The sequence below is a fragment of the Panthera pardus genome, unplaced genomic scaffold, assembly GCF_024362965.1.
Source record: "Panthera pardus isolate Hobbes unplaced genomic scaffold, ASM2436296v1 HiC_scaffold_7, whole genome shotgun sequence".
Classification (NCBI taxonomy): Eukaryota; Metazoa; Chordata; class Mammalia; order Carnivora; family Felidae; genus Panthera; species Panthera pardus.
In genome coordinates this window covers 6,136,207-6,160,831 of record NW_026527002.1, presented here as the reverse complement: position 1 = coordinate 6,160,831, position 24,625 = coordinate 6,136,207, and the positions used below count along the sequence as shown (strand labels likewise).

The 24,625-nt window shown below is 43.4% G+C and overlaps 1 protein-coding gene across 3 annotated transcripts in view; it reads left to right on the top strand.

The window, feature by feature from the left end:
• Positions 1–24,625, top strand: part of ATP6V1H (ATPase H+ transporting V1 subunit H) — a 110,773-nt gene that overhangs the window by 69,567 nt on the left and 16,581 nt on the right. For 2 of the 3 annotated variants that reach the window (XM_019435247.2, XM_019435246.2), the window contains one exon: positions 13,497–13,610. The exons of the other annotated variant lie outside the window; for it this stretch is intronic. In XM_019435247.2, coding sequence (XP_019290792.1) covers positions 13,497–13,610 — 114 coding nt within the window. The remainder of the gene's footprint in view (positions 1–13,496; positions 13,611–24,625) is intronic. 3 annotated transcript variants of the gene reach the window in all.

Sequence of the window (24,625 nt, the reverse complement as noted above, 5' to 3'; positions counted from 1 at the left end):
GGGCCTGTGGCTAGGACCACAGTCAGTGAGTGAGCTGCCTGGGTGTGAGCCTGCCTTCTCGGAATGTCTTTCCTGAGTTGGAGAGTGCACCAGATAGCATCCCGAAGTTCCCACGAAGGTGCTTTTTCCATGGTCAGATGCCAAATTGTTGCTGTTGAAGAGGGGAGATGCATTTGAAGGATGTCTTTTATTCAGCCGTCTTGCAGACGTCATTCCTGTAGCCCATCTCTGCAAGTTTTACAGCAGTGCTCTTGTCCTTCTTGTCACTTGACACTTCTAGACCAAAGCTTTGCGTGCATTTAGTCACTGACTGGAAAGTGGTGAAGTTATAGCTGCTGGACTGGGACACATGGATTTGGTAGCAGTGGAAGGGTGACAACCTTAGCACCTGCAAACAGAAAAATACCTCATTCCCCAGAGACACAGGGGAGGGAGAATATTAATCTTTATTTTTCAGTGAATTTTCCCTAGAGCTTTCCTCCTGAAGATCTATGAACCGTTGCACACTTTATGTTTAATTGACTGCTGCGTCTGTCATCTGCCTCCAGGGAGCGCTGTCACGATTTGATGGCCATTCCCTTTAACCTTATTGAGAAACCTATTGGAAACGAAAGGCATAATAAGAGGTTTTGCACCTCCCAAGCAAAATACCTGTCAGTAGCTCTTTATGTCTATCCCTCAGCCTCCCTCAGCCATTCCAAGGGGCAGATAAATGTCACCCATCTGCTACCAGAGATAAGTAGGTCAGTCTTTCCTAAAACCAGGAGTAGACTCAGTCATTTGACTTGAACTGAGACCCCTAAGGTTTATCATCCATCTGGGAAGCCACCCGAGGGCACCATCAACTTCTGCCTTCACCTGGTCCCCGCCTCACCACCACCGCTGATGAAGATCTCATTTGGGTGGCCCATCAATTGTAAACACTTTCTTTGCAGAGGCCATGAGTATCAACCCCTGGTGTTATACTTCCTGTATGAAGGCCAGGCATTAACTTGCTTCCCTTCCCACAACTTATACATTAGGGGTAGTCATAAGGAGCCTTTTATTTAAGGAAACACTACCAGTTGATCCTGTGGTCCTTATATGAATGTGGAGATTTCTATTAAAAGGAGCTACCTTTGCTGATTCAGTGGAGTTTCCCAAAAAGAAGTGATCAGTGATACCGTATGCCTTAACACTGGAAGACACTCAAGTTACCTTCAACTCATTGGCCAAATTAGGTGACAGACTTGCTCTAGACTTCCTTCTTGAGCCAAAGAAGAATCTGCACATTTTTAATGTATCCATTTGTACCTGGCTTAATGCCAAGTATAAAGGTCAATACAGAAACTTAAGGGGAAAGCCATTGAATTTTAAGTAGACCTTGGTGCTTTATGGTATTTTTTCAGCTGGTTAGGCCTAGGACCTTGGGGGACATGGATAAGATCAGTACTGCAAGGTTGGCTTTTTTCTGGTGCTATTTGATCTCTGCTTGCATCAGCCGGATTATTCACAGTGACCAGTGGAGTGACGTATTCAGGTAAACTTGCCAGAAAACAAGATAATGTAGAAATAAGGGTATATGCGGGGAGATATTTATCTCACCTTTCTGCCCTTCTTGCATATCGAGGCACTGAATGCCCTTGTCAAATAGATGTCTTCCTAGGAACAAAGGATGCTTACTGTCCATTATGAGAGTTGTGGGTTCCCTAAGTTCAAGGTTCTTCTTCTTTATACTGTGTGTGCAGGGCTCATTTAGCTCTCTTCAGGTTTTCCTACGGAAATTGTGGCTTGGGGAACCAGCACAAAGTGCTAATATTCTTACTGCTGCTGTTACCTTGAGTAACAAACTATCAGTCTCTGACCCAGGAGTCTCATGTCTTCTACCCGCATTTATGAAACTGTGGCAGCTTTCCTTGCTTGCAAGTGGGATGAAAGCCAAGACCTTTTGTAGTTCTTAACACTGTGATATTAAGAACTATTTAACATTAATACCATTTAAAAATAGCCTATTATGAAAAAATTGAGGATCTTTAGATTAGATAAAGACAAATATATATATATATAGATATATAGATATAGATATAGATATAGATATATAGAGATATAGATATAGATATCTATATCTATATCTCTATATATCTATATCTAATAGCCAAGGTCCCTAGCCTATCTATGTTTTATATGAAAAACAGATGATAGATGGATCCTTCCTAGATATGTAACTGGGCTTATTTATAGTACTCTTGGAAAGGGAAGCTAAAAAGCAAATCTAGATATATCCTCATTCTAAAATCATAAAGGTGGTGAAAAACTTAAGAACTTAACCTTCTTACAGTAGCAAGTTATTACCACCAGCTAGTGTTTCAAATGTGTCTTATGGATACACTGTTTTTACACAACATCTGCTGCTGCTCCCAAGCCTGTTATGCCTTCACATAATCCATCGCTGCCATATCCCTTCTTTTCTCCCTTTCCTACTGTCTTCCTGGTGAGGGATTATCTCGCACTCCAGGCTTTACCTTCTTCAGGCTGCGTTATTGCTGGTGGTATCCACTGTATCCATCCTCGGTGCTGAAACGCTACCTAAGCGTCTTTTTTTTTGCCTGAAACTCTGGCATGCTGCTGTTTTTCTCTATCCTTCCAGTGGCTTACATGGACCCATGGGCTAGTATATATATTCTTTTTTGAAGCCCCTCACCAGTATATCTCAGAGTAACTTCATTTCTGTACGGTTTTCTGCTCCCTCTTCTTTGAGATATATTTTCAAAGTATTTTCTTCTTATCACATAGCTCCTGAAGACTCTCATTCTCTTTGAATCTGCTTGAAAAAATGTAGCATTCTCTCTCCGTGAAGTCATTCCCGCATCTTCCTACATGGGAGTGTTTCTCAAACTTAATAAATAGTCAGTGGGTTAGCAGACCTATAATTTGAAACAAATATTTTAAAAATTAATCATTACTCAAAAAATCTAATTCACGTTTAAATTACTGATAACTCTTTGGTGCCAGTTATAGACATGATTTTGTGTGTGATCTTTTTACTGAGGTATCGATAACAATGCTTGAATCATACACACTTTCTCTATGCACTTTCTTATTTTTTATTGCTACTAAATTTGAAAAACTTAACTCACTGCAGTAAGTTGGCAGGAATGGCTTCAACAGTTTGAAGTCTCTTGAAGATAGTTCTGGATATTCAGATCGTATGTGGATTCAGACTTCTCACTGAAGTCTGCTTTAATAGTTCGTGTACCAAGTTGACCGGCCCATCCCGTGTAAAAGCAGGGAAATGGAATGTTGCTATGTGTGAGACAGAGACAAAACAACTTTGTGGCTGCATTTGGCCATATAAAAGTATTGCTTTAAACTCAGTTGCAGCTTGTGGATGTGGTTTTTAACTGTAGTTCTCATTGTTTCCCTCCATGAATAAAATAAAAACATTAAGATTTGTAAAAATATTCAAACTTTCAGGGATGTATCCATTTTTACCACAATGCAGTCACCCTGAAAAGTTACATTGGTATCTCAGATTTGACGTTGATATTTTTATTCGCGTTTTTAACCTATTCAAGATGACGGCTGCATTGCTAAGTTACTTAGAATAATGGAAAAGGATCTTTACTGGTGTCGTCACTAAAAATACTGTCTTATGCGTCACATACTGAGGAAACCAATGGTGATCATTCCCTACTACGTAAGGAAAAATCATGCCAGCAAGGAAATTGAATAAGTTCCTTCCAAAATACAAAAGACATGCTTCCGTTTAGAAAGGCAGTCTTAAGCACCCCGTGTTTTTCTTCACTCAGTGGTTGTAACTTGATCAAATTCACACTTGTTCTTTTTAACACTAACAAGATCAGTAGGCACGTTGTTGTTCCAAGTCAGTAGTCAAATCTCTTTCTCCATGCAGCAATAACTCTCCCTGCTGCACATAACTAGTCCTCTGTCAGTGGTGAGCCCATGAACTTCGTGTCCCGATTATGCCCTCCAAAGATATCTTTGGAGTATCTCCTCCGTACATGCATGGTACCCGTGCTGAGCTAATGGGCACCACAGACATCAGCACAGAATTACACAGTGGTTAAGTGCACAGACTAAACTTGTGTGCTTAGGTTCAAGTCCCAGCTCTGCCACGTAATAACTCTGCAACTGTGGTATGTCATACAGCCTCCGTGTGCCTCAGTTTCCTTATCTGTAAATGTGAAGACCAAATGAGTACATATGTAATGCACTTAGAACAGCACTCAGCACATAGTAATAAGTACTGTTTAGGTGTTTGATAAAGTAGTGAAATGGGTAATTTTGTCCAGTTGTTAAAAGCATCTGCTGTCCTGCATGATAGCAGTTTCAACTGACTCTTGAACAACACTGGTTTGAATTCTGTGGGTCCGCTTAAATGTATTTTGTCTTATGATTTTCTTAACATTTCCTTTTCTTTAACTTTGTTGTAAGAATACAGCATATGATATAACATACAAAATATGTGCTCATTGACTGTTATAAGTAAGACTTCCAGTCAACCATAGGCCATGAGTAGTTACGTTATGGGGAATCAAAAGTGGTATGTTGACTTTTAACTGTGGGGGCCGTTGGTGTGCAAACCTCCCCCGGCCCCGTGTTTCAAGGCTCAGCTGTACTCTTCTCCACTATATGTTTTTGACATCATGTGATTTTAAACATTACAAAGAAAGGAAATGTGGCTTTCTCTAAGAACAGGATGTTCTTTGCGGTGGACTTTTTTCCTTTGGCGGGTTTCTTAGGAATGATTTGTACCCTTCATCACACAGCAGGAATGTCAGAATGTTGTCTCATTTGGAACTTTGGCCCTTTCTCCATCTCACACGGTAAAATCAGTCAGTTGACAAGGTTTCATATCGGAAATGTTTTGGAGGCGACAGGTGAATGTACTGCTGGTCCAGTGATAAGTATTTCGGTACTAAATACCCTATTTCCTGCCTGTCGTTTTCTTTCATCACACTCAGATTTGTCTTTCCAAGCACATTTACAGACGATATTCAAAACGGGGTCCTGTTCGCTGTTGTTTTACATATTTGTTGTTATTTTCACGACTCCTTTTTGTAGTCTAAAGAAACCCTTTTGATTCGATAGCTTGTTTTTGTGAATTTGGGTGGAGAGCACAACGTAACAGCAATTCCCCTCCCCAGCTGCAAAGTTAATAATTGTTGTCGATAAATGGAAATAGCATGAAAAGTAAGGGCCCAAATGAATTTGCCCTGTCAACTGTGCCTGCCAGTTCAGTTCTTGTAAAGGGTCCACAGAAACAAACACGGCTTCTTAACCTTATTTTTCAAATGTGTATGATGGGGTGCGAGTAAAACTGTTCCAGTGCTTTGTCCTCAGAGGGCACCAGACCACCGGTGGCCCTGACAGACGCCCAGAAACCACACTTCGATGACTAGAGCCCGAGAGTTGCTCCCGGGAGAGCGTGCCCCTTTGCCTGCAGAACTCGGTGGCACGAGTGGGGGCCAGTGCGATTGCTCCGACCAGCAGAACGTCGCACGGCACGCCCTCCTAGGGCTTGTGCCAGTGCACCCCCCCCCCACCCCCACCTGGCATGCCGCAGCGAACACGTCTCTTTCTTTTCCTTTAAGGAGTGCGGCATCTGAACGGTCTTCCTAGGGGCGCCTGGGTGGCTCAGTCGGTTGGGCGTCCAACTTCGGCTCAGGTCACGATCTCGCGGTCCGTGAGTTCGAGCCCCGCGTCGGGCTCTGGGCTGACGGCTAGGAGCCTGGAGCCTGCTTCCGATTCTGTGTCTCCCTCTCTCTCTGCCCCTCCCCCCCGCTCGTGCTCTGTCTCCCTCTGTCAAAAATGAATAAACGTTAAAAAGTAAATAAAAAATAAATAAATAAACAGTCTTCCTATATCCGAGGAAGTTCCCGCCGTCCAAGGCACGTGCTCCCCTTCACTGTAGAGGATAAAGGTGCCAGCAGTGTGCTCTCCTAAACTCCTTTGCTTCCGGCCACATGCTTCCGGCCTAGCTCAGCCGACCCGAGCCCCCTGCCCCGGACTTCCGGCAGGAGTGAGGGCTGGAGGGCAGTGGGGATAAGCAGGCATCGCCTCCGGGCAGCCGCCGTGGCCAGGCCCCACGAGGAGCGAGGCAGCAGCACCCGGTGTCCGGGCGCCGGCGGTGTGAACGTAGGCTCCTGCGCCTCGCCCGGGCGGCACACTTGCCGGGCTGCTGCTTTGGTAGCCTGATTGCGATTCGGTGTGGACGAGCCTTCACGCTTGGCTCCCCAGCCTTCCGAGCCGTGGCGGCCTCTCCGGGAATTCTTTCACCGTTTTAACTAGGTAGTCAAGTTTCTGTGTCTGCAGGTAAAAGTACCGACTGACGGAGGAGTTCTTTTTTTAATCTGGCGAACCAGCACACTGCCATTAAAACAGAGCACAGAAACGTGTCCGATTTTCTGTGCACGGACCAGTGTCCCACACGTGTACTCAGTCTGTGGCATCATCCGCTGTGTGCACAGAGATGACCTGGTTGTGTCCCCCCGCCCCACCGGGCTGTGAACTCGGAAAAAGAGAAACTCCGTCCGACGAGGCATATTGTTCAGCACGCAGTAGGGCGTAATAAATTGGAGAGGAAGAGCTACCAAAAGCATTCCTTATTCTTTGAAAATGCACACTTCTGTATGAGGTAAATATCTCTATTTTTCTTCGTACAAAGCCTAACATGGCACATACGAATAAAAATTAGTAGCTTGTTCTGAGGGTGGCATTAACTTTTTACCAGTAAAACCCGATTAATTTTTCTCTTCTAAATGAGAATTATCACGAAAAGTAACATTCTTCCTATAGGAAACTTGAAAAAGACAGAAAAGAATAATAAAGAAAACACAGTACTGCAGCCCTGAGGTAAAAATAATGGTTTATTTATTTTTGCTTTTTTTTCCCTCTATGCATACATTTTTCTCCCAAAATGTTGATTATAATATCTCTCGTGACCTATTTTTGTTCATTTTTTCGTATTTCCCATCGACAAATTTTTAAAAATATAAGTAATGCTACCTATAGATAAAAGTATTCCAATTTGTTCAAATCTTACCAGTGGCTATTTGATATGTTTCCCGCTTTTCATTATTATGAAAACACAGCGAACGTCTTTGCAAACATTTCTGATTATTTCCTTTTTTTCTGGTCCCTTAAATACATTCCATGAGAGAAAGTATATAAGTACTTCTGAGATTTTTTTTTTTTTTCCAACGTTTTTTATTTTATTTTTGGGACAGAGAGAGACAGAGCATGAACGGGGGAGGGGCAGAGAGAGAGGGAGACACAGAATCGGAAGCAGGCTCCAGGCTCCGAGCCATCAGCCCAGAGCCTGATGCGGGGCTCGAACTCACGGACCGCGAGATCGTGACCTGGCTGAAGTCGGACGCTTGACCGACTGTGCCACCCAGGCGCCCCAAGTACTTCTGAGATCTGAAAAACATTATTAAATGTAGGGCAATTCAGGCTCCAAGCAGCCGCATGTGAGAATAGTGTCTTTACCACCCTCTCAGCAGCAATGAATGTATTCATTTCTCTTTAAACTCTCACAGGGGAAACTGGTACCTGGTGCTTTTCAATTTGTATTTTGATTGCTTATTTGATTTATAGGGAATTTAGTTGCCACATTTAAGGCAGACATCTTAAAAGTTTGCTGTCTACAGTATTATTCTATTCATAAGATTTTTATCATGTACGTTTCAGTTACCATATATTGAAATTCATTAATTCACTAGGCATTAATGTTTTACATTCCAGTGAAAACCTTTGTGGTTTCTCTCACTACTTTTATGCTTAGAAAGAACTTGCCCATTCAGAAGTCTGGTAAATATTTTCCTGTATTATTTTAGTTTTTAAAAATGTTAAGGGGAACAAACTAGAATAATACAAAACAGTGAACAGAATAGTGATTTCTGTGCCATTAAACTTGTAGACTCTAGAGGGTGTATTGTTACACGGACGTGAGAGTACCTGCTTGCGTGTAAATGAAATCATACATGCAACTTAACCATTTTTAGCAATATGTTGTGGAATCATAATATGTTATAATGTGTTACAGTGTGATATGATTTCATTAGCCACGAATTGAATGCTAAACAGTAGAATCCTTACCAGGGTCTTTTATGTGACTATGTTATATATTACAGGATTACATTGAGAGGACAAAGACCTTTACAACAAACAAAAATGGTTCTGTGCTTTTTAGGATTTTTAAAGCTTACTCTAAAATTGCATTTCTGTGTTTCACCGGCTGGTACATTCCTTAAAAGTTCTTAACCAGTACTGAGCTTGTTAACCATGTATTCTAGGTCTTTAAAGCCTAACATGCTACCAACTCAACTTGTTTTGAAATACAGTTAGCAAGTTTTTCCCTATTAGGCAATAGCTTATAAACAAAGTGCTCGGATCTAGTTCTAAATCAAATCATTTAAATATCCTGTCTTTTTAATGATGTCTTGTGTTAATATATTAACTGGAAATCCTCTTTTCTCACCATTTTTTCACACATCAGTGATTTTGGACATCCTGTATAATCTGAAATGAATTGGTGTTTCAATTAAATTTAGAAGATGGGAAACGTCTGTCTCTTTTATAGCAGTGAGTTTCAGTGGAGTGGAGGTTGTGTGTCCACTCCGTGAGACCTGTTGGAATTTCTGGAGTGGAGGGCAGTAATGTTTATGGTTTGAAAATGATATAATAATATAATACGAATACTTAATATATATGCTTAATAATATAATATGAATACTATGAAATAATATAATAAATGTAATAATGTACATTATTAAAAGCCAAAGTCTTCAAAATTTACTTGCTACTGGTAATGAGAAGATAGTATAAAGGGGCAAGGGTTTAAAATGTCAAAAAACCACTTTATAGAGGAGTAGGCAGCACATTTGCTGTGAGGATTACATGAAGTAAAAACTGTGAAGCTATATGTTATATGTAAAAACTATAGCTGACACCTATAAAAATGTTACCGTTGTTGTTATAAATGGTATATGATCTCTGTTTTTTAAATCCATCATATTTCACATACAATATGGCAGCTTTCTGAGATTATATTTACTCACATACAGTTGATCCTCGTTTTTTATGCATTCTATATTTGTGAATTTGCCCATTGGTTAAAATTTATTGATAATCCCCAAATACTCATGCTTTCGAGATCATCTGTGGACGTGTGCAGAGCAGAGGAACGAACGTTTGCGTTGCTGGACGCACAGCTAGGCAAACAAGGCGATACTCTGCCTTCTTGTCTTAGCTCTTGTGCTGTAAGCCGGTGTCCTTCTTGGGATTCGTTTAGTGTCATGTATTTTGCATTTTCGTGCTTTTTGTTGGTGATTTCACTGTGTGAAATGGCCCCCGGGCATCGTGCTGACGTGCTGTTCAGTGTTGCTAAGTACAAGAAGGCTGTGATGTGCCTTATGGAGGAAGTACATACGTTAGATAAGCTTCATTCAGGCAGTTCTAGCGCTGTTGGCCGTGAGTTCAATGTTAATGAGTCAACAACGTAGGTTAAATCAGTTGTCTTCAAACAGAAACATGTAAAACAAGGCTTTGTATCGACAGGTTGATAAGAATGTCGTGACCAGAGGCTTGCAGGAACGTAATCCTGTATTTCCCCTAGGAGTCTCAGTATTCACTAAATCAGGGTTCATGGTGACTTTAAGAGAACACAACTACCATAAATAATGAGAGTCGGCTGTATTTTCTGTGTTGGAGGTATCCAGAGGGGGCCCGGTAAAGAATTCCTTTCCTACTTGCCTGAATTCCAAGCTATTTGAAATACTTGACAACGGAGATAACAGATAGAAGCCAAACTAGAATCTTCACCCATAAAGTCACTTTTGGGGAATGTGCTGTGCCTTCCTGGTACCGAACCCATTAACCCCGGGGGGCACTGGACAGCGTGGAAGAGAAAAGAGGGAGCGGATGAGTGTCTCAGAGTCCTGCTTCCAAACTCTCGAAGCACGGAAGTCCCTCTGAGAGGGGTAGGCAAGGGCAGGGGGAGACGGGGCTGTTGGGTTAAACAGCAGGACACAGAAGCCGGCCCTGCCAGCCCCCCCCCCCACAAAGTGGCTCATCCGTACCCACACAGATCGGGCAGCTGAGTAGGCAGTTTGCAGTGAAGTAAGAATGGCTTTGGATCTGTCCCCCCAAACCCTTCTGAAACTTATTCTGTGATGATAATCTTTCCATGCCTTTGGATGAAAGCCTAGGTGGGTTGCAGTCCTTTCCCCCTCAGGCCGAGATGACAGCCCCGTGATCGTTTTAAATCACGGAAAGCGTTTGGTTGAAGACATTTAGCAGTCCTTCTCGCTGCGTACTCACAGGAAGGACGTCTCTCTTTGCGATGCCCTCGGCAGGTACAGGCCCACAGTCCCTCCTCTTCCTGGCTCTGTTTCCCTGAGCTTACCTGCCGTTGCCTCAGTCTTCCTGAGGCCGGTGAGCGGAGAAGGTGGAGGCGACGGGGAGGAGCGGGGGGGTTTCTTGCTTGCTGTTGTGGATGGCTGCTTTATGTTCTCCCCCCTGCTGGATGTCTGAAGCTGGTAATTTCTCTTGGGAGCACTTTTCTGGGTTCGTCGGAGGCCCCTTTTCTGGGCCACCCCCCGCAGCCCCTGTGGTTGGGCCGAGCCGCCGTGTGCTTCGTCCGGCTCGTGGTGCCACTCAAACTTCTTGACACCCCAGGCTCTGGGAACGTCGGCCGATCCTGACGCAGCCCCCTCTTCTTTGCTGCTGTGGGTTACTGTGACCTCTCAGGCTCATGCCGCTGTCGGGCACCAGGCCACTGTCCTCCCTGCCTCTGTGTGTGGCTTACTTGGCGTGGGGTTGGAAGCCGTCAGCACCTTTTTCTTTTCTGCAGGGCAGGGACCTACCTCGGGGCCCGTCACGTTCTACAGAACACTCAGAAACCGTCCTTCCCCTCCTTGGATCCTTTAATGTTGGAAATAGAATTTAATCCCTAAGGGGATTAAAAATCTCTAGAGTTCTTTATAAATTCTGTATGTGACGTGCTCTCACGGTTTCCCGTTAGTGTCTCATATCTGTGGATTTGGCATCTCAGTAGGTACTGAGGCAGAGGAGCTCATATTATTATTGTCATCTCATACATGTATACGTATCAGTTTCAGCAGTTCCAAAAAATTAGCCTGGTTACAAAGACGTCAGGTAAACTCATGCCCGGTTAAGTCATCAGAGTAGGCAGGTCCGTATTTTGCAGCGCGGCAGTGGGGGAGTCTTGCGCATATGTGAGAAGAAGGCATGTTGGGCCTTGTGACTCTCTTCTTCTTCAGTGTTACCCTGGACTTGCGTATTTCTCTTTTAAATCTCCATTCTCTATTGTTTATCCTGATGGCCAGCCTAGACCCCTCACAGCTCTTGGAAGAGTTCATCATGGGAGGTGCAGAGATGGCAGGCCGGCAGGTAGTGAGTGCTGTGTAAATGTTTGCTATCACAATTATTTGGAATTCTAGTAATAGTGTGCTAGAGCAGTTGAGGGAGGGTTATCTTCAGGCACTTTGGCTGCAGTAAAGGCCTCTGTTTTTTGAAGGCTTACCGGTCCTTTAGTGATGTCATTTGGAGAAAAATAAACTGGGTGATAATAGACATTGTTATTAATGTACATATTAATAAAATGTAATAATATGGCTAATAGATGTTTGACGAGGGCCTTCTGTCTTGAGCCCTTTGGAACAGAGGGTAAGCAAAACCACGCATAGATTTGCCTTTCATGGATCTTCTTGTATAATGAGGGAGACACATGTAATATTTTAAAAAGTCATTCAGGTACAAAATTGCAGCTCATGAATACAATGAAAGGAAGATACAAAGTGCCACGAAAAGGGCATATTTGGGGGATTAAAGTGGAGAAAGAGAAGGCTTCTTTGAGGAAGGAACAGTTGAGGCAAGATCTGAAAGATGAATAGAAGTTATGTGTCATATGAAGTGGGAAAACTTCTGGGAGAGAAAGCAGCATGTGCTAAGGCCCTGTGGCTGAAGGACCTGAAAGAAGGTCAAGGGAGTCCGCGCAGAGAGCACAGGTAGGCGACCGTGCTCTGTGAGGCGCTTGGACAGGAAGTCCAGCCCAGACTGTGAAGAACCCAGTCAGCCATTGTTTTGTTTTTAGTCAGGGCAAGTGACAATTTAGATTTTTGGCAAGGTCACTTTGACCACAGTGAGGAGAATAGGTTGAAGGGGAACAGCCCCTGCGTCCTCATCACCCTCACCGTGATCACTCTCATCATCATCATAGCAGCAGACACGGGCTTACCGTATTGCGGGGACCTGGGCTCTACGGCCTTTGGGCTTAATACCATACCGTGAAGGAAGTGTCCGGGCTCCCTTCATTTGCCAGGAAGGGATTGACTAGATTAAATGACTCAGTGGAACATATCTGAGAAAGGGCAGAGCTGATGTTAAAGTGATGTGTTAAAGCGGAGGACCTGACACATGGCAAGCGATTAATGTTCGCTTATAATTATACTGTTCTTTCCCCCTCGATGTCAGTACATTTTTCAAAAGAGGTGTTTTGAAAAGGAAGTATAAAAAGGTATACAGATAAAAGCTGCTCTCTCACGCTTGCCCCATCTGCCCATCCTCGGGACCGTCTTCCTCTGCCAGAGTTCCTAGTGCCTTATCGCCGACTGTGTGTGGAGGTGCTGCTGTCCACCGACGGTGTGGCTGCGGGCTCCACGTTGCCGTGTGGACATAGGAGCCCCCACAGCTGTCGCCGCACCCTCGCAACAGCACACAGAACCTCTTTCTGTTCGCGAAGCGAATCGCATCTTCACTTCATTTGTGCATCTGTGGTGACGGGGGTTTTCATGGTGGTAGGGGACACAGCGACAGAAAGCGGTGTCGGCTGGCAGTCATCTGGGTGCCCTTGACAGTCGGAATTTCCTCCTCTGTTTCACTGGCCAGGACATCACGTGGCATATCGCATCATTGTAAGAGAGGGCGGCTGTCTTAAAGATCGAGTCTTTCTCAGGAAATTAACATGGCTTCCACCAGGTGCTTTTTAACCCTGTGTCCCCTGCTGTCTGCGTCTGAGCTGTCTCCCAGCACGGCAGCCGGTGGACTGGATACTGATCTGATACGGGTGCAGACATTAGATGGTGTTTAGTATACCGGTTTTAAGCAAGCCACGAATACCGGCAATGAAGAAGTTGTAACACTCGGCAGCTTAGAAAACGGTGATCGAGAACAGGATCCAGAAGACTGCAGCAGGCTGTGAGATACCCAGGTAGATGAGATGTGCCTGGATTAGGCAACGAGACTGACAGCCGGATTCACCAGTGGGAGTTTAAGAGAGAATATCTTGGAATACGTTAAATCTGTGATTCAGAAAAAAAAAATGTTTTAAAGACGCGTGTCGGTTTACTTACCACATTGTAACTTTCGTCTTTAAAGTCCCTAGTCACTTTGCTACACTGGCCTTCTGCTGGCTGACAGCGGGAGCTGGGAAGTAATTGCCGCATCTTCACAAAGTGCCTTCTGTTCCGCAGGGTTATTGAGCAGCTTGGCGGGAAGCAGCTGGTAATGAACCACATGCACCATGAGGACCAGCAGGTTCGCTACAATGCTCTTCTGGCCGTGCAGAAACTCATGGTGCACAACTGGTACGTGCTGGCTTTTCTTCCCCCTCCCCCACCGAGCTGCAACATCTCGCTTGCACCTTGCAAAAGTTCTTATGCGAACGCTCTGATGAATGATGGCTTTTTAAATCAGCAGTTTTGATCAGATACCTAGAAATGTGTTTCGGCCATCGAGGGCAACGACGTCATTTTTAAGAGAGCAACTGCGTTGATGTTCTCAAAAAATGAGTATTCAAAGTACTAATATCAAAAACACTTGCAGAAGTAACTAAAAGGACATTCTCGGCTTGAGGGAATCAGTCTTTTTTGGAGTTGAGGGGAATCCGGTTGGATTACTGATCAGAGGCTTTACAATTTCACATGGCTTAACTCTTTAGAATATGGTTAACCTGAACAGTTTTACATTCACGTGAAAACACTAAGATTCAGCTCTCACATTTCATTCATTATAGCCTTTTGCTTTTGAAATAACCACAGTCATGTTTTTCTCTCATTAGTTTTTACTTTTCAAATAAAAATTGTTGACCTTTTTGTACCCACTTAAGATAGACCGAAGAGTGACTGTTAAGATAGAACGGTGAGCCATTTGTGTCCGTAATGGAACCTACCAGAATTCCCTTTGCCATGGCTAATTTTAGCTGCGGGTTGGGTGTTTAGTGCCTTCAATGCTCTACTGAACAGTTCACATACCTTTCTGTTCTCCACCATTTGGAAGGATGCTCTGGTGGTGGACTGTTCTGTTAAGGCGTTGTGAACAAATACACGTTCCCTGTTACTGACGGTAATGGTATGAGTACGTTCAAAGGAAAGCATGAAAGGTACATTGGTAGGTGTGCATTTGAGAGATGCAGGGAAACACAGTATAGGGGACCGTCCCGGAGTGCTGCTGTGGCATCTTATTTTACATACTATGATCTCGCCACTGAAGCACTTTTCTCATAAATACTGACAACACATGTATGCATTCTTTCAACGATTCTTTTGAGCACTTACTTTGTACCCTGTTACGTTAAATGCCGGGCTACAGATATGATGGAGGTAGGTGCAAGTTTACATAGGGTGGATAGAGAAGGCCTCTGGGAGTAGGCCAGAACAGCCAGGCTGACACCGTCGTGATAAGGAACCAGCCGTGCAAGCCAAGTTATTAGGGGCAAGCACTTCAGGTAGAGGGAATGAGAGGGGAACCAGCCCTCGGCTTCTTTAAAAGCAGTGCCTGGAGACGTCCTTGGTTGTCTGGAGACAAAACAGGGGTACTGATGCTACTTGTACAAGTTGCTAGAGGCCAGCCGTGCCGCTAAACGTCCTGTGATGCACGGACAGGCCCCCGCAGCCAAGAAGCGTCCTGCCTGCCGTGTTAACAGCGCCAAGCTGGAGAGACTGTGACTGCGAGTGGTATGAGGGCCGGCATGGGAAAAAGACGGGCAAGGCGAGATTGCCAGGGAACCGGTCATGTAGGGGCCTGTAGGCCGCCATTCGACTCTTTCATAAGACGAGTTGAAAGCCATTGATGACAGTATTGGATTTATGTTTTAAAAAGATCTCTGAGGCTACTCTCTAGTGAATGGATTGTGGAGGGGTAAGTGTTGAAAGCAAAGAACCGTTTTAGTGGTTCTCACCGCGGTGGAGAGTAGAGATGGCCGGTGGCTTGGATCGGAGCACTGAAAGTTGAGATGACGAGTAGTAGATGACCTTGGATAGATGTCAGAGCCCGTGCTGGCGGCACTTGATGGACTGGAAGCATTTTTACTTGTTTTTATATCCTCGGCTCAAGAAGAAAGGGATCAAAGCAGAGGGCAATCAGAAATGGTTTTTATCTAATATTTAGCAGGAGGAAAACACTTTTCAAGTCTGTCAGTAAAAAACAGAATATTAGACTGATTTTCTCTCCTTGTTTCACTTTACCATGAGCCCCGTTTTCAACGCAAATGAATTACTTAGTAGCTTTGTATCTCTTGGTTGGCACCTCTTTCTCGAAATTGAAGAATGTTGGCGTTTAGTAGAGTTCGAGGCTGTTGCATCCAGCACACTTACATTTGTCTTGTGTGAAACACGCTTTCGTTTTCCCTTTTTGTTGATATTAGGGTTGCTGAAGTATAATTCCTGTTTTGTTAATAAAAAAATTCATTAAAATTTTTTTTTAATGTTTCTTCATTTTTGAGAGGGAGAGACAGAGCATGAGCGGGGGAGGGGTACAGAGAGAGGGAGACATGGAATCCGAAGCAGGCTCCAGGCTCTGAGCTGTCAGCACAGAGCCTGATGCGGGGCTCAAACTCACAAACTGCAAGATCATGACCTGAGCTGAAGTTGGACGCTTAACTGAATAAGCCACCAGGCGCCCCTAAAAGAATTTCGTTGTAATAGTTCTTCCTGATGAAGTATTTATTGTTGGGTTTAGCTTTTTTTTTTTAAATCTGTATTTCTGATGTAGGAGAAAAGAGGGGTGTGAGATAAAATGACCTTTTTTCTTTGCCAGTGGAGGAAATTTTTTGGTTGAGAATTTTTGTTGTTTCAGTGTTCATGCATTGAAGGTGATTCGTTTGCAATTGGGATATTTCCTTGAGTTTAGGAACTTGATTTAGTTTCTTGTTACATTTTTCAATGCATGATTAAAAAGAAAAAGTAAACATCTTTATCGTTAGACACTGGTTTCTTAGCTCTCCGACTAGCTGATGAGCAGATACCCTTTCCCCCCCCTAATTATGTGCTAAGCTCTTGTAACTTTGTTTTAATTATGGTAAACCTCCTTGAACGGAGAAGCTTAATGTCAATATTTTCTTACACTTTCTCTTTAAAGAAATTTCCATATGAAAAGAAATTTTGTTGTGACATGTGTATCTCCATGTCTCTTTGTGCTAGAGAATGAAAATTGCTCAAGTAAATAGCAGTTTATTTAGAATATCAGATTAACGTGAGATAGAATGCAATTTGGAAAGTAAATCTTCTGCAGGGGGTGCCTTCAAATGTGAAAAGGATTTTGAATCTGTATCTTTATGCGGGTATATCCAGTTTGTCTTGTTAAGTCGTGCTGGCAGAGACTGCCTTTCAACTTGCCTAAAGTAGACGCTCCCTGCCCCCCCCCCCCCCCCAATATGGTACTCGTGTGCTAAAGATGTCTGCTGATTGAATCTTACAAAATTTTCTTGGAATTGTTTATTCTCACATCAAAGACAAACATGAAAACAATTGACTTTGTTTCCTCTTAGCATTTTGTTGGTTTTACTTAAAATGAATTTCTGTAAATGATTATGTTGGTACTATATAGTGAAATAAACTAGCTGAAAATATTTAAAATATAATCATAGATTTAAAAGTGGGAGAAAAGTCTGCCTCAATGGTAACAGCAGCAGCCTCTCATGCCATTTTCGCATGCTTATCTGGACTTGTTGTTTTGTTCCTGGGCCACACTTTGAGATTTCCAGCACACTCTGGATTTTCTTGTACTCGTCTACCCGAAATGATTTTTAGATTTCTTAAATACTGCATTACTCCGTAAAGCTTCTGTTTATGAGTCTAAGTCATAATTTTGGATACAGTAAAGTTAATATTTTACTATTTTTTTGTTTTAAACATAAGTTTAAAATTACATTTAAGTATAAATCGGATACTCGTGAAATGATAGAACTGGGCTGTCAGTGGATCTTGATTTTGATTCTGTTTTAGGGAGTTACATGTTAAGTTTTTGATAATGTAGAGGTGGGTTTGAGCTTATGTAACGAAGGAGTATAGAGTTGTGTATCGTGTGAAAATACTCAATTCTTTTCCACGATTGTGTGGTTGATTTCTCAGTCGCATCATGAATTTTGCAGGTCTTGGAATGGCTGGGGTTTCTCCCCTTCCCCTTGACACCTGCATTTACATGGAAAATGTAGTATGGAAATGGGTATGGGAATGGGTATGGAATGGGTATGGGAATGGGTATGGGAATGGGTATGGAATGGGTATGGGAATGGGTATGGAATGGGTATGGGAATGGGTATGGGAATGGGTATGGGTATGGAATGGGTATGGGAATGGGTATGGGTATGGAATGGGTATGGAATGGGTATGGGAATGGGTATGGAATGGGTATGGGAATGGGTATGGGTATGGGAATGGGTATGGGAATGGGTATGGAATGGGTATGGGAATGGGTATGGAATGGGTGGGTATGGAATGGGTATGGGAATGGGTATGGGACTGGGTATGGGAATGGGTATGGGAATGGGTATGGAATGGGTATGGAATGGGTATGGGAATGGGTATGGAATGGGTATGGGAATGGGCATGGGAATGGGCATGGGAATGGGTATGGAATGGGTGGGTATGGAATGAGTATGGAAATGGGTATGGGAATGGGTATGGGACTGGGTATGGGAATGGGTATGGAATGGGTATGGGAATGGGTATGGGATGGGTATGGGAATGGGTATGGGATGGGTATGGGATGGGTATTGGGATGGGGATGGGAATGGGGATGGGGATGGGATGGGGATGGGAATGGGTATGGAATGGGTATGGAAAATCCTCCTCGATGCGGATGGGGAGCAGAATGGCGGGGGGCTGGAGTGGAGCTGCCAGGGAGGGAGGGGACACTTGGCACACCCTTGGCGTCTCCTCAGTTCAGGGGGTCTGGAGCGGGTCAGTCGCACTTACAGCCCTGCTTGCAAACGGTGGGCAGCTCTCTGACCTTCCCGTACCCGCTGTGTATTCGTGGTGTGCTCCTGTTCTTTGAGCAGCGCTGAACTTGTATGTTAATAAACTTGCCAAAATATATATAAACAGTGACAATGTACTCTACAGAACTTTTATACGTACCCTCGGGCTCTACTTTATAACTTAACATCATAAAATATCATCATTTTTCTCCTACAGAATGATCTTAAATGTAATCAGCCTCTAATTCAGAAGCCACAGTATGTGCATATGGACAGCTCAGGACTTCAGGAAAGAAACACTGAATTTTGTAGGTAGAGGATCTTGTGTAGAATTTTCTATTGTTCCTAGGTTATTTTTCAAATTTTTTTTTAAAGCAGAGTAAGAAGTTATAAGTGGTGTTCTCCCCAGATACTTTATGTATAGGTAAACAATGTTACAGAGGACTCACCAAGCCAAGTGTGACTGATACTACTTTGTTCTCTGATGTTTATGTCTGCTTAGAATATTTTAGTTATTCGGTAAGTATATAGCCATAAATACGGTGATTAAAATAGCTACTTATGAAGTGAACTGAAGGAAAAAACCCTTATGTGCATTAGCCTTTTAGCATTAATTGTCATGTTACTAAAACATTCCATGTGATTTTTAATAAACATACAACATTTCCAGGTTTAACATTTTCCAGGTTCAATTTAGAAATTTGTGGTCACTCATTGGGTGCCTGGAATTTTCCATATTATTCTTACATTTTTGGTGGAAGAACCTTTGCAAATGTCTTTGGTATCATATGTTTTGTGTATTTTTTGGAAAGAAATATAACTCAATTAAAAAGTATATCAAAACTGGTTCCAAGAAAAGAGGAATTCTTTATAGCCCATTGTCTCGCCATCAGATGGAATAGCTCCCAGTCTGCCAGGTAACGTTGCTTCTACTTTGCTAGTTAGATGGAGCTATTTTGAGGCTGTATCAATTTGTCTGGACACTATGTACCACTTAATTGCAATTGATTTGGAGATGCTAGCAGGACATAAATCTGAAATTGTTGCAAAGTACCAGCTTAAATAAACATTTGGGAAGGTCAATAGTAAGCATTTACACAGTAAAGAATATAAAAACACTGATGGGTAATGGAGTCTGTGTACTTTATAATTAAGTATAAAATCAAATGCAGATTTCACACATAAATGCATGTGACTAGTGTAAGTCTCTGTGGATCAAATTCATGTTGCGGTTTTATTTGATTAGGATTAAAACAGACAAACAGCTGGTTGGGGTTTTGAAGGGTCAGTTAAACATGAACAAAAGAAAAGTCTTGGAAGGGAAGGCAGAGAAAAATGAACTAACTTGCTTTGCTTTCAAGTGCTTTTTCTCTTTTCAGTGGGTGGGACAGTTACTTTTGTGGTCACATGAATATTTCATTTCATGGGCTGTGTGTGTATGTGAAATAATCAATAAAGCTCAATAGAATAAATTATGCTAAAAACTAATTAAATAATAGGGGTGCCTGGGTGGCTCAGTCGGTTAAGCATCTGACTTTGGCTCAGGTCATGATCGTGGTTCATAGGTTCGAGCCCCATGGTGGGTTCCGTGCTGACAGCTCAGAGCCTGGAGCCTGCTTTGGATTCTGTCTGTCTCTCTCTCTCTCTCTCTCTCTGCCCCTCTTTTAATTAAAAAAAGAAAAAAAAGAAAGAAAGATTAAGCAAACTTTCTATTTACTCATCTAAGAGATTTAATGACTTTTTTGAATTATTTTATTGGTTTCCTTTTAAGTATGTTATCCAGATGTTGCATCTTGATGGGGGGGGGGGTGGGAATCTCATGGATAACAGAAATGAATTGATAGGTTTTCTTACCACTGAAATTTTGAGGAATTGACTAAAAAAAAAATGATGATAAGCCTGTCATCTTAACAAAGACAGATTTAGATGTAAATATCCTTTAATTACATTTTTTAATTTTTTAATTTTTAATTTTAATTTTTATTTATTTATTTTTTTCAGTATATGAAATTTATTGTCAAATTGGTTTCCATACAACACCCAGTGCTCATCCCAAAAGGTGCCCTCCTCAATACCCATCACCCACTCTCCCCAATTACATTTTTTTTTTAATTCAAAGAAATTTTAATGTTTTATTTATTTTTGAGATAGAGACAGAGCATGAGTGGGGAAGGGGCAGAGAGAGAGGGAGACACAGAATCCGAAGCAGGCTCCAGGCTCCGAGCTGTCAGCACAGAGCCAGACGCGGGGCTTGAACTTACAAACCATGAGATCATGACCTGAGCTGAAGTCGGACTCTTAACCCGCTGAGCCACCCGGGCGCCCTACATTTTATTAAATTTGCATTTTAAAAGAATTACGCAGTGATGCATTGGGTCCCTACTAATATATCTCTCATATGAATTAAATAATGTTCATCACCAGTCCTTACTTGTATTTTTAAAAGCGAGTTCAGAGGAAAGCTACCAAAGTGTCAGTACAGGGCTCAGAGGTGGTCCCAAAAGATCAGGTTTCTTACACCTACACACCATCAAAGCTCTAGCACGTGTCCCTGGACTTCTCTGTACCTTCAGAAGATTCTTGCCCCACTTTCCTTAAGGGCGGGTATTGGCAGATGCCTGAGCGAAAATGGTGTTTTGGAGGACGGTGTTCCCTACCTTGCCACACAGCCCAGAGATATCTTGCGAGGAAACATTTTAGCATTTGGTTACACCGTGCCGTTCGTTGTCCGGTGGAGGGGGTCTTTGCTGGTATCCCTGTAACCATTACTCTCGTCTCTAACTTAGGCGTGGACGAGATGCCTGTTAGATGAGCGAATATGCGCTAGGATAGATACGAAGTAGAAAACCCTGGCACCGCACACGGGTTCAGTGCCGTGCCACGAGGGCTGTGACGGAGGCGTGAGCGCGTGTCACAGGAGCCTGGGGACCGTGCCTCATCCTCCCGGGCCTTCGCAGGGGACGTCTCCTGAGGAGGCGACGCCTGGGGTGAGCCTGAGGGTGACGAAGGAGTCAGTTGGCGAAGCTGAGGCTGCAGTGTAGGGAGGGCTCGTAAAGAGACACCCTGGCGTGGGAGGTCCCAGCGGGGTCCCCGGGACGGAAATCGGGGGCCTGGAGGGCCTGACCTATGGCTCAAGGCCACCTCTGAAGTCGCGCGCCTGGCCTTAGCATTTCAGGGAGACTCAACACAGCCACGGTCATGTGAACACCGGTGTTATTCCTTCTCGGCTTCTCTTTTTTTTTTTTTTTTATTTTTTTTTATTTTTTTATTTTTTAATATATGAAATTTACTGTCAAATTGGTTTCCATTCGGCTTCTCTTTATGGCGCAAGGGGCTTAGCCTCACGTGCCGTGAACCGTACTTGTTGGCAAGTCCCGAGCTGGTACAGCGGCTCACGAGGTCCTGACGGACCTGGCAGCGCTCAGCTTCCTGCTCTGTGGCTTTGGGATGTGGTTCCCACCCTTCCGGTGGCAGAGGAGAAGGCAGGTAGGAAAGGAACCAACGCTTTCTTTTCTTTCTTTTTTGTGACTTTTTAATTGGAAAGAATGTAGTGAAAGGTTGCAGGAGCAGAACAACGAACCTCTGCGTGTTTCACCCGGTTTTGCCACTTGTTGAAGTTTTGCTGCATTGGTGTGTTTCTCCCTCCCTCTCCCTCTCCCTCTCCCTCTCCCTCTCCCTCTCCCTCTCCCTCTCCCTCCCCCTCCCCCTCCGCCTCCGCCTCCGCCTCCGCCTCCGCCTCCGCCTCCGCCTCCGCCTCCGCCTCTCTCTCTTTAAACTGTTTGAGAGTAAGGGGCAGACATTACACTGTGGCCCTAAGTACTTCAGCACCTGACTCCCAGGAACTGGCTTCCTCCTGTCACCATAGCACAGTGACACGCTGCTGTCCCCACAGCTCACACTGCCCCGTCCACTGTTTACACTGGTGTCTGTAGCAAATACGTTGTGTCCAGTCCAGGACCATACACTGCATTTTGTTACTGAGTCTCTTTCGTCTCATTTAAATAGAACAGTGCTTTGGTGTTTCTTTGTCTTCTTTTTAGCAGCGGTATTTTTAAAGCCTACAGGCCAGTTGCTTTGTAGAATGTTCCTCACTTTCAGTCTGTCTTGTTTGCTTCCCGATTAGCTTTAGGGTATGCATTTTGGCAGGAACGCCACAGAGGTGATGTCATGTTCTTCTTAGGGTCTTTATCAGGAAGCTCTTGAGTGGGTTTAATAATAACCCTATTATTAGCGGTGGCAGTTTTCACCTAAAGTGGTAGTAGGGTTCTCTGCTGTAATGAACTTCTTTTCCTTCCCCTTAGTAATTAGTAAGTAATCTGTGCGGAGGTACTTGGAGACGGTAAGCACTGGTTGTGTTTACCAACAAACTTTCACTCATTTTTAGCATCCAGTGGCGTTTCTTGCAAGAATCAATTATTACTGTAAATGATTGCAAAATACCTTTTGGGATTTTATTTTATTTTTTTAATGTTTATTTTTGAGAAAGAGAGAGAGAGAGACAGAGCATGAGCAGGGGAAGGGTAGAGAGAGAGGGAGATGCAGAACTTGAAGCAGGCTCCAGGCTCCGAGCTGTGAGCCCAGAGCCCAGTGCAGGTCTCGAACTCGCGAAACACGAGATCATGACCTGAGCGAAGTCAGATGCTTAACCAACCGAGCCACCCAGGGGCCCCTGGGATTCTAGTTGTTATAGGTGTAATGCCTTTGGAGGCAGCAGTCTGTACTCACCAGTGTGTAGGAAACTGAATCTGCAGAAGAAATAACCTGACAATCAGTGAAGGATCTTATGTGGGTTGTACCGGCCACCGGAGGAGGAGGAGGAGGAGGGAAGGGCCAGGCACTTGACGTGCCCGAACTCCTGAGCCAGGAGGATTTTGTCTTACATCCAGTGCTTCTTTCCTTCTAGCATCTAGCTACTGTTTGATAAGTTTCATTGCAGGTAGTGAGCTTCAGAGGATTGTGACTTGGTATCAGCTTCCTATCTCAGTTATTATTTTCTGAAAATGACATATCTTTGATCTCTTCTTGAGTGTTTTTATGATAGCACTATACAGCCATTAAAACAATATCTCCAAACCACGCCTTTCATCAGACATTAGTAATAGAGGTTTTATGTGGCACACCAAGAGTGAATGTGCTCCAACATTAATAGTTTTAAGAGGGTTTACTCATAAGGTATTTAGAAAACAGATACCTGTTTTCATATAAATGAATGAGATGTCTTATTTTGGTGAGTGGTTATGTGCTCATGGTTAGTGTGTTCGTAATGTTAGGAAAGTATAATTTTGAGACTCCTTTTCCATTTGCCTAATTTTTTTTGCCCACATAAGAGAATTTCATGTTTATGTATGTGTGTATACGTGTGTATACATGTGTATATATACCTATCTTCTAAGATACCTTTTGCATATTCTGCGTGTTCAGAATCAAATATATCCAGTTTATCATGTTCTGACAACCTACGACAATTTTGCTATTTTTCTTTCGACTGTAAGTTATTTTAGGTAAGAATATGTGTCCTAATTATTGTTAACTTATATTTTTGATAAAATTGAAGGGTGGTAAACATTTATACTTAGATGACAATAAAAAATCTTTGCAGTGTTTTTGTAGGTTGTCAGTAGAAGCCGCATGTTTAAATAGAAGCTGCCCACGAAATAGTATCAGTGATAAAATTGTAGAAACAAATAAGCCACTAGAAGGTTCTGCCAGAGCATAACAGGAATGCGATTGGTTCTAGTATCCTAGTGAAAGATCTTCATACACTAAGATCTGAACTTCTGTGCGTGCTTTACTTCACCAGACATGGTTTGTTTGCAGTCAATAAAAACCTACTTAAGCCAGCTTAAATTTAAGAAACTCTCTTAGAAGGATGTCAGCGTAGCTCACAGAACCCCACGATGGGGGAAGTCACACAGTTTCACCGAAACCGGGATCCGGAAAGCTGGCCGGAAGCAAGGCCACAACATTTTCCACCTCCCTTTCCTTGTGGCCACACGGTTTCTCCCGGCTGCAGCTGCCTGCTTCGTTATTTTCTGTAGACTGGCTTTTCCACCCAAGGTCCTGTCGGGGTTGCCCCTCGGTTGCCAGCTAACCCTCCAGTTGAGTTTTCTACAGCGAGCTGGCTCAGGGTGCCTCTGCCGAATCCCTTGCTTCCTGCTGGGCGTGTTCCTTGGCCACTTGTCTCTTCCTCACCTGACGAAGAAAAAACAGGGTTCGGATGGCAGCGAGGAGTTCTTTTTTGTGGATCCGTGAGTTTGATGTCTCTGCGTTGCATCCAAGAAGGAGTCCAAAAGGTAGAAATACAGGTTTGGAGTTCCAGAGCAAGATGGGAGCTACAGTGATAGAGCTGAGTCATCAGGAGACAAGGGATTGAGTCGCGGCAGTAGATGAGATTACCCGCCGAAA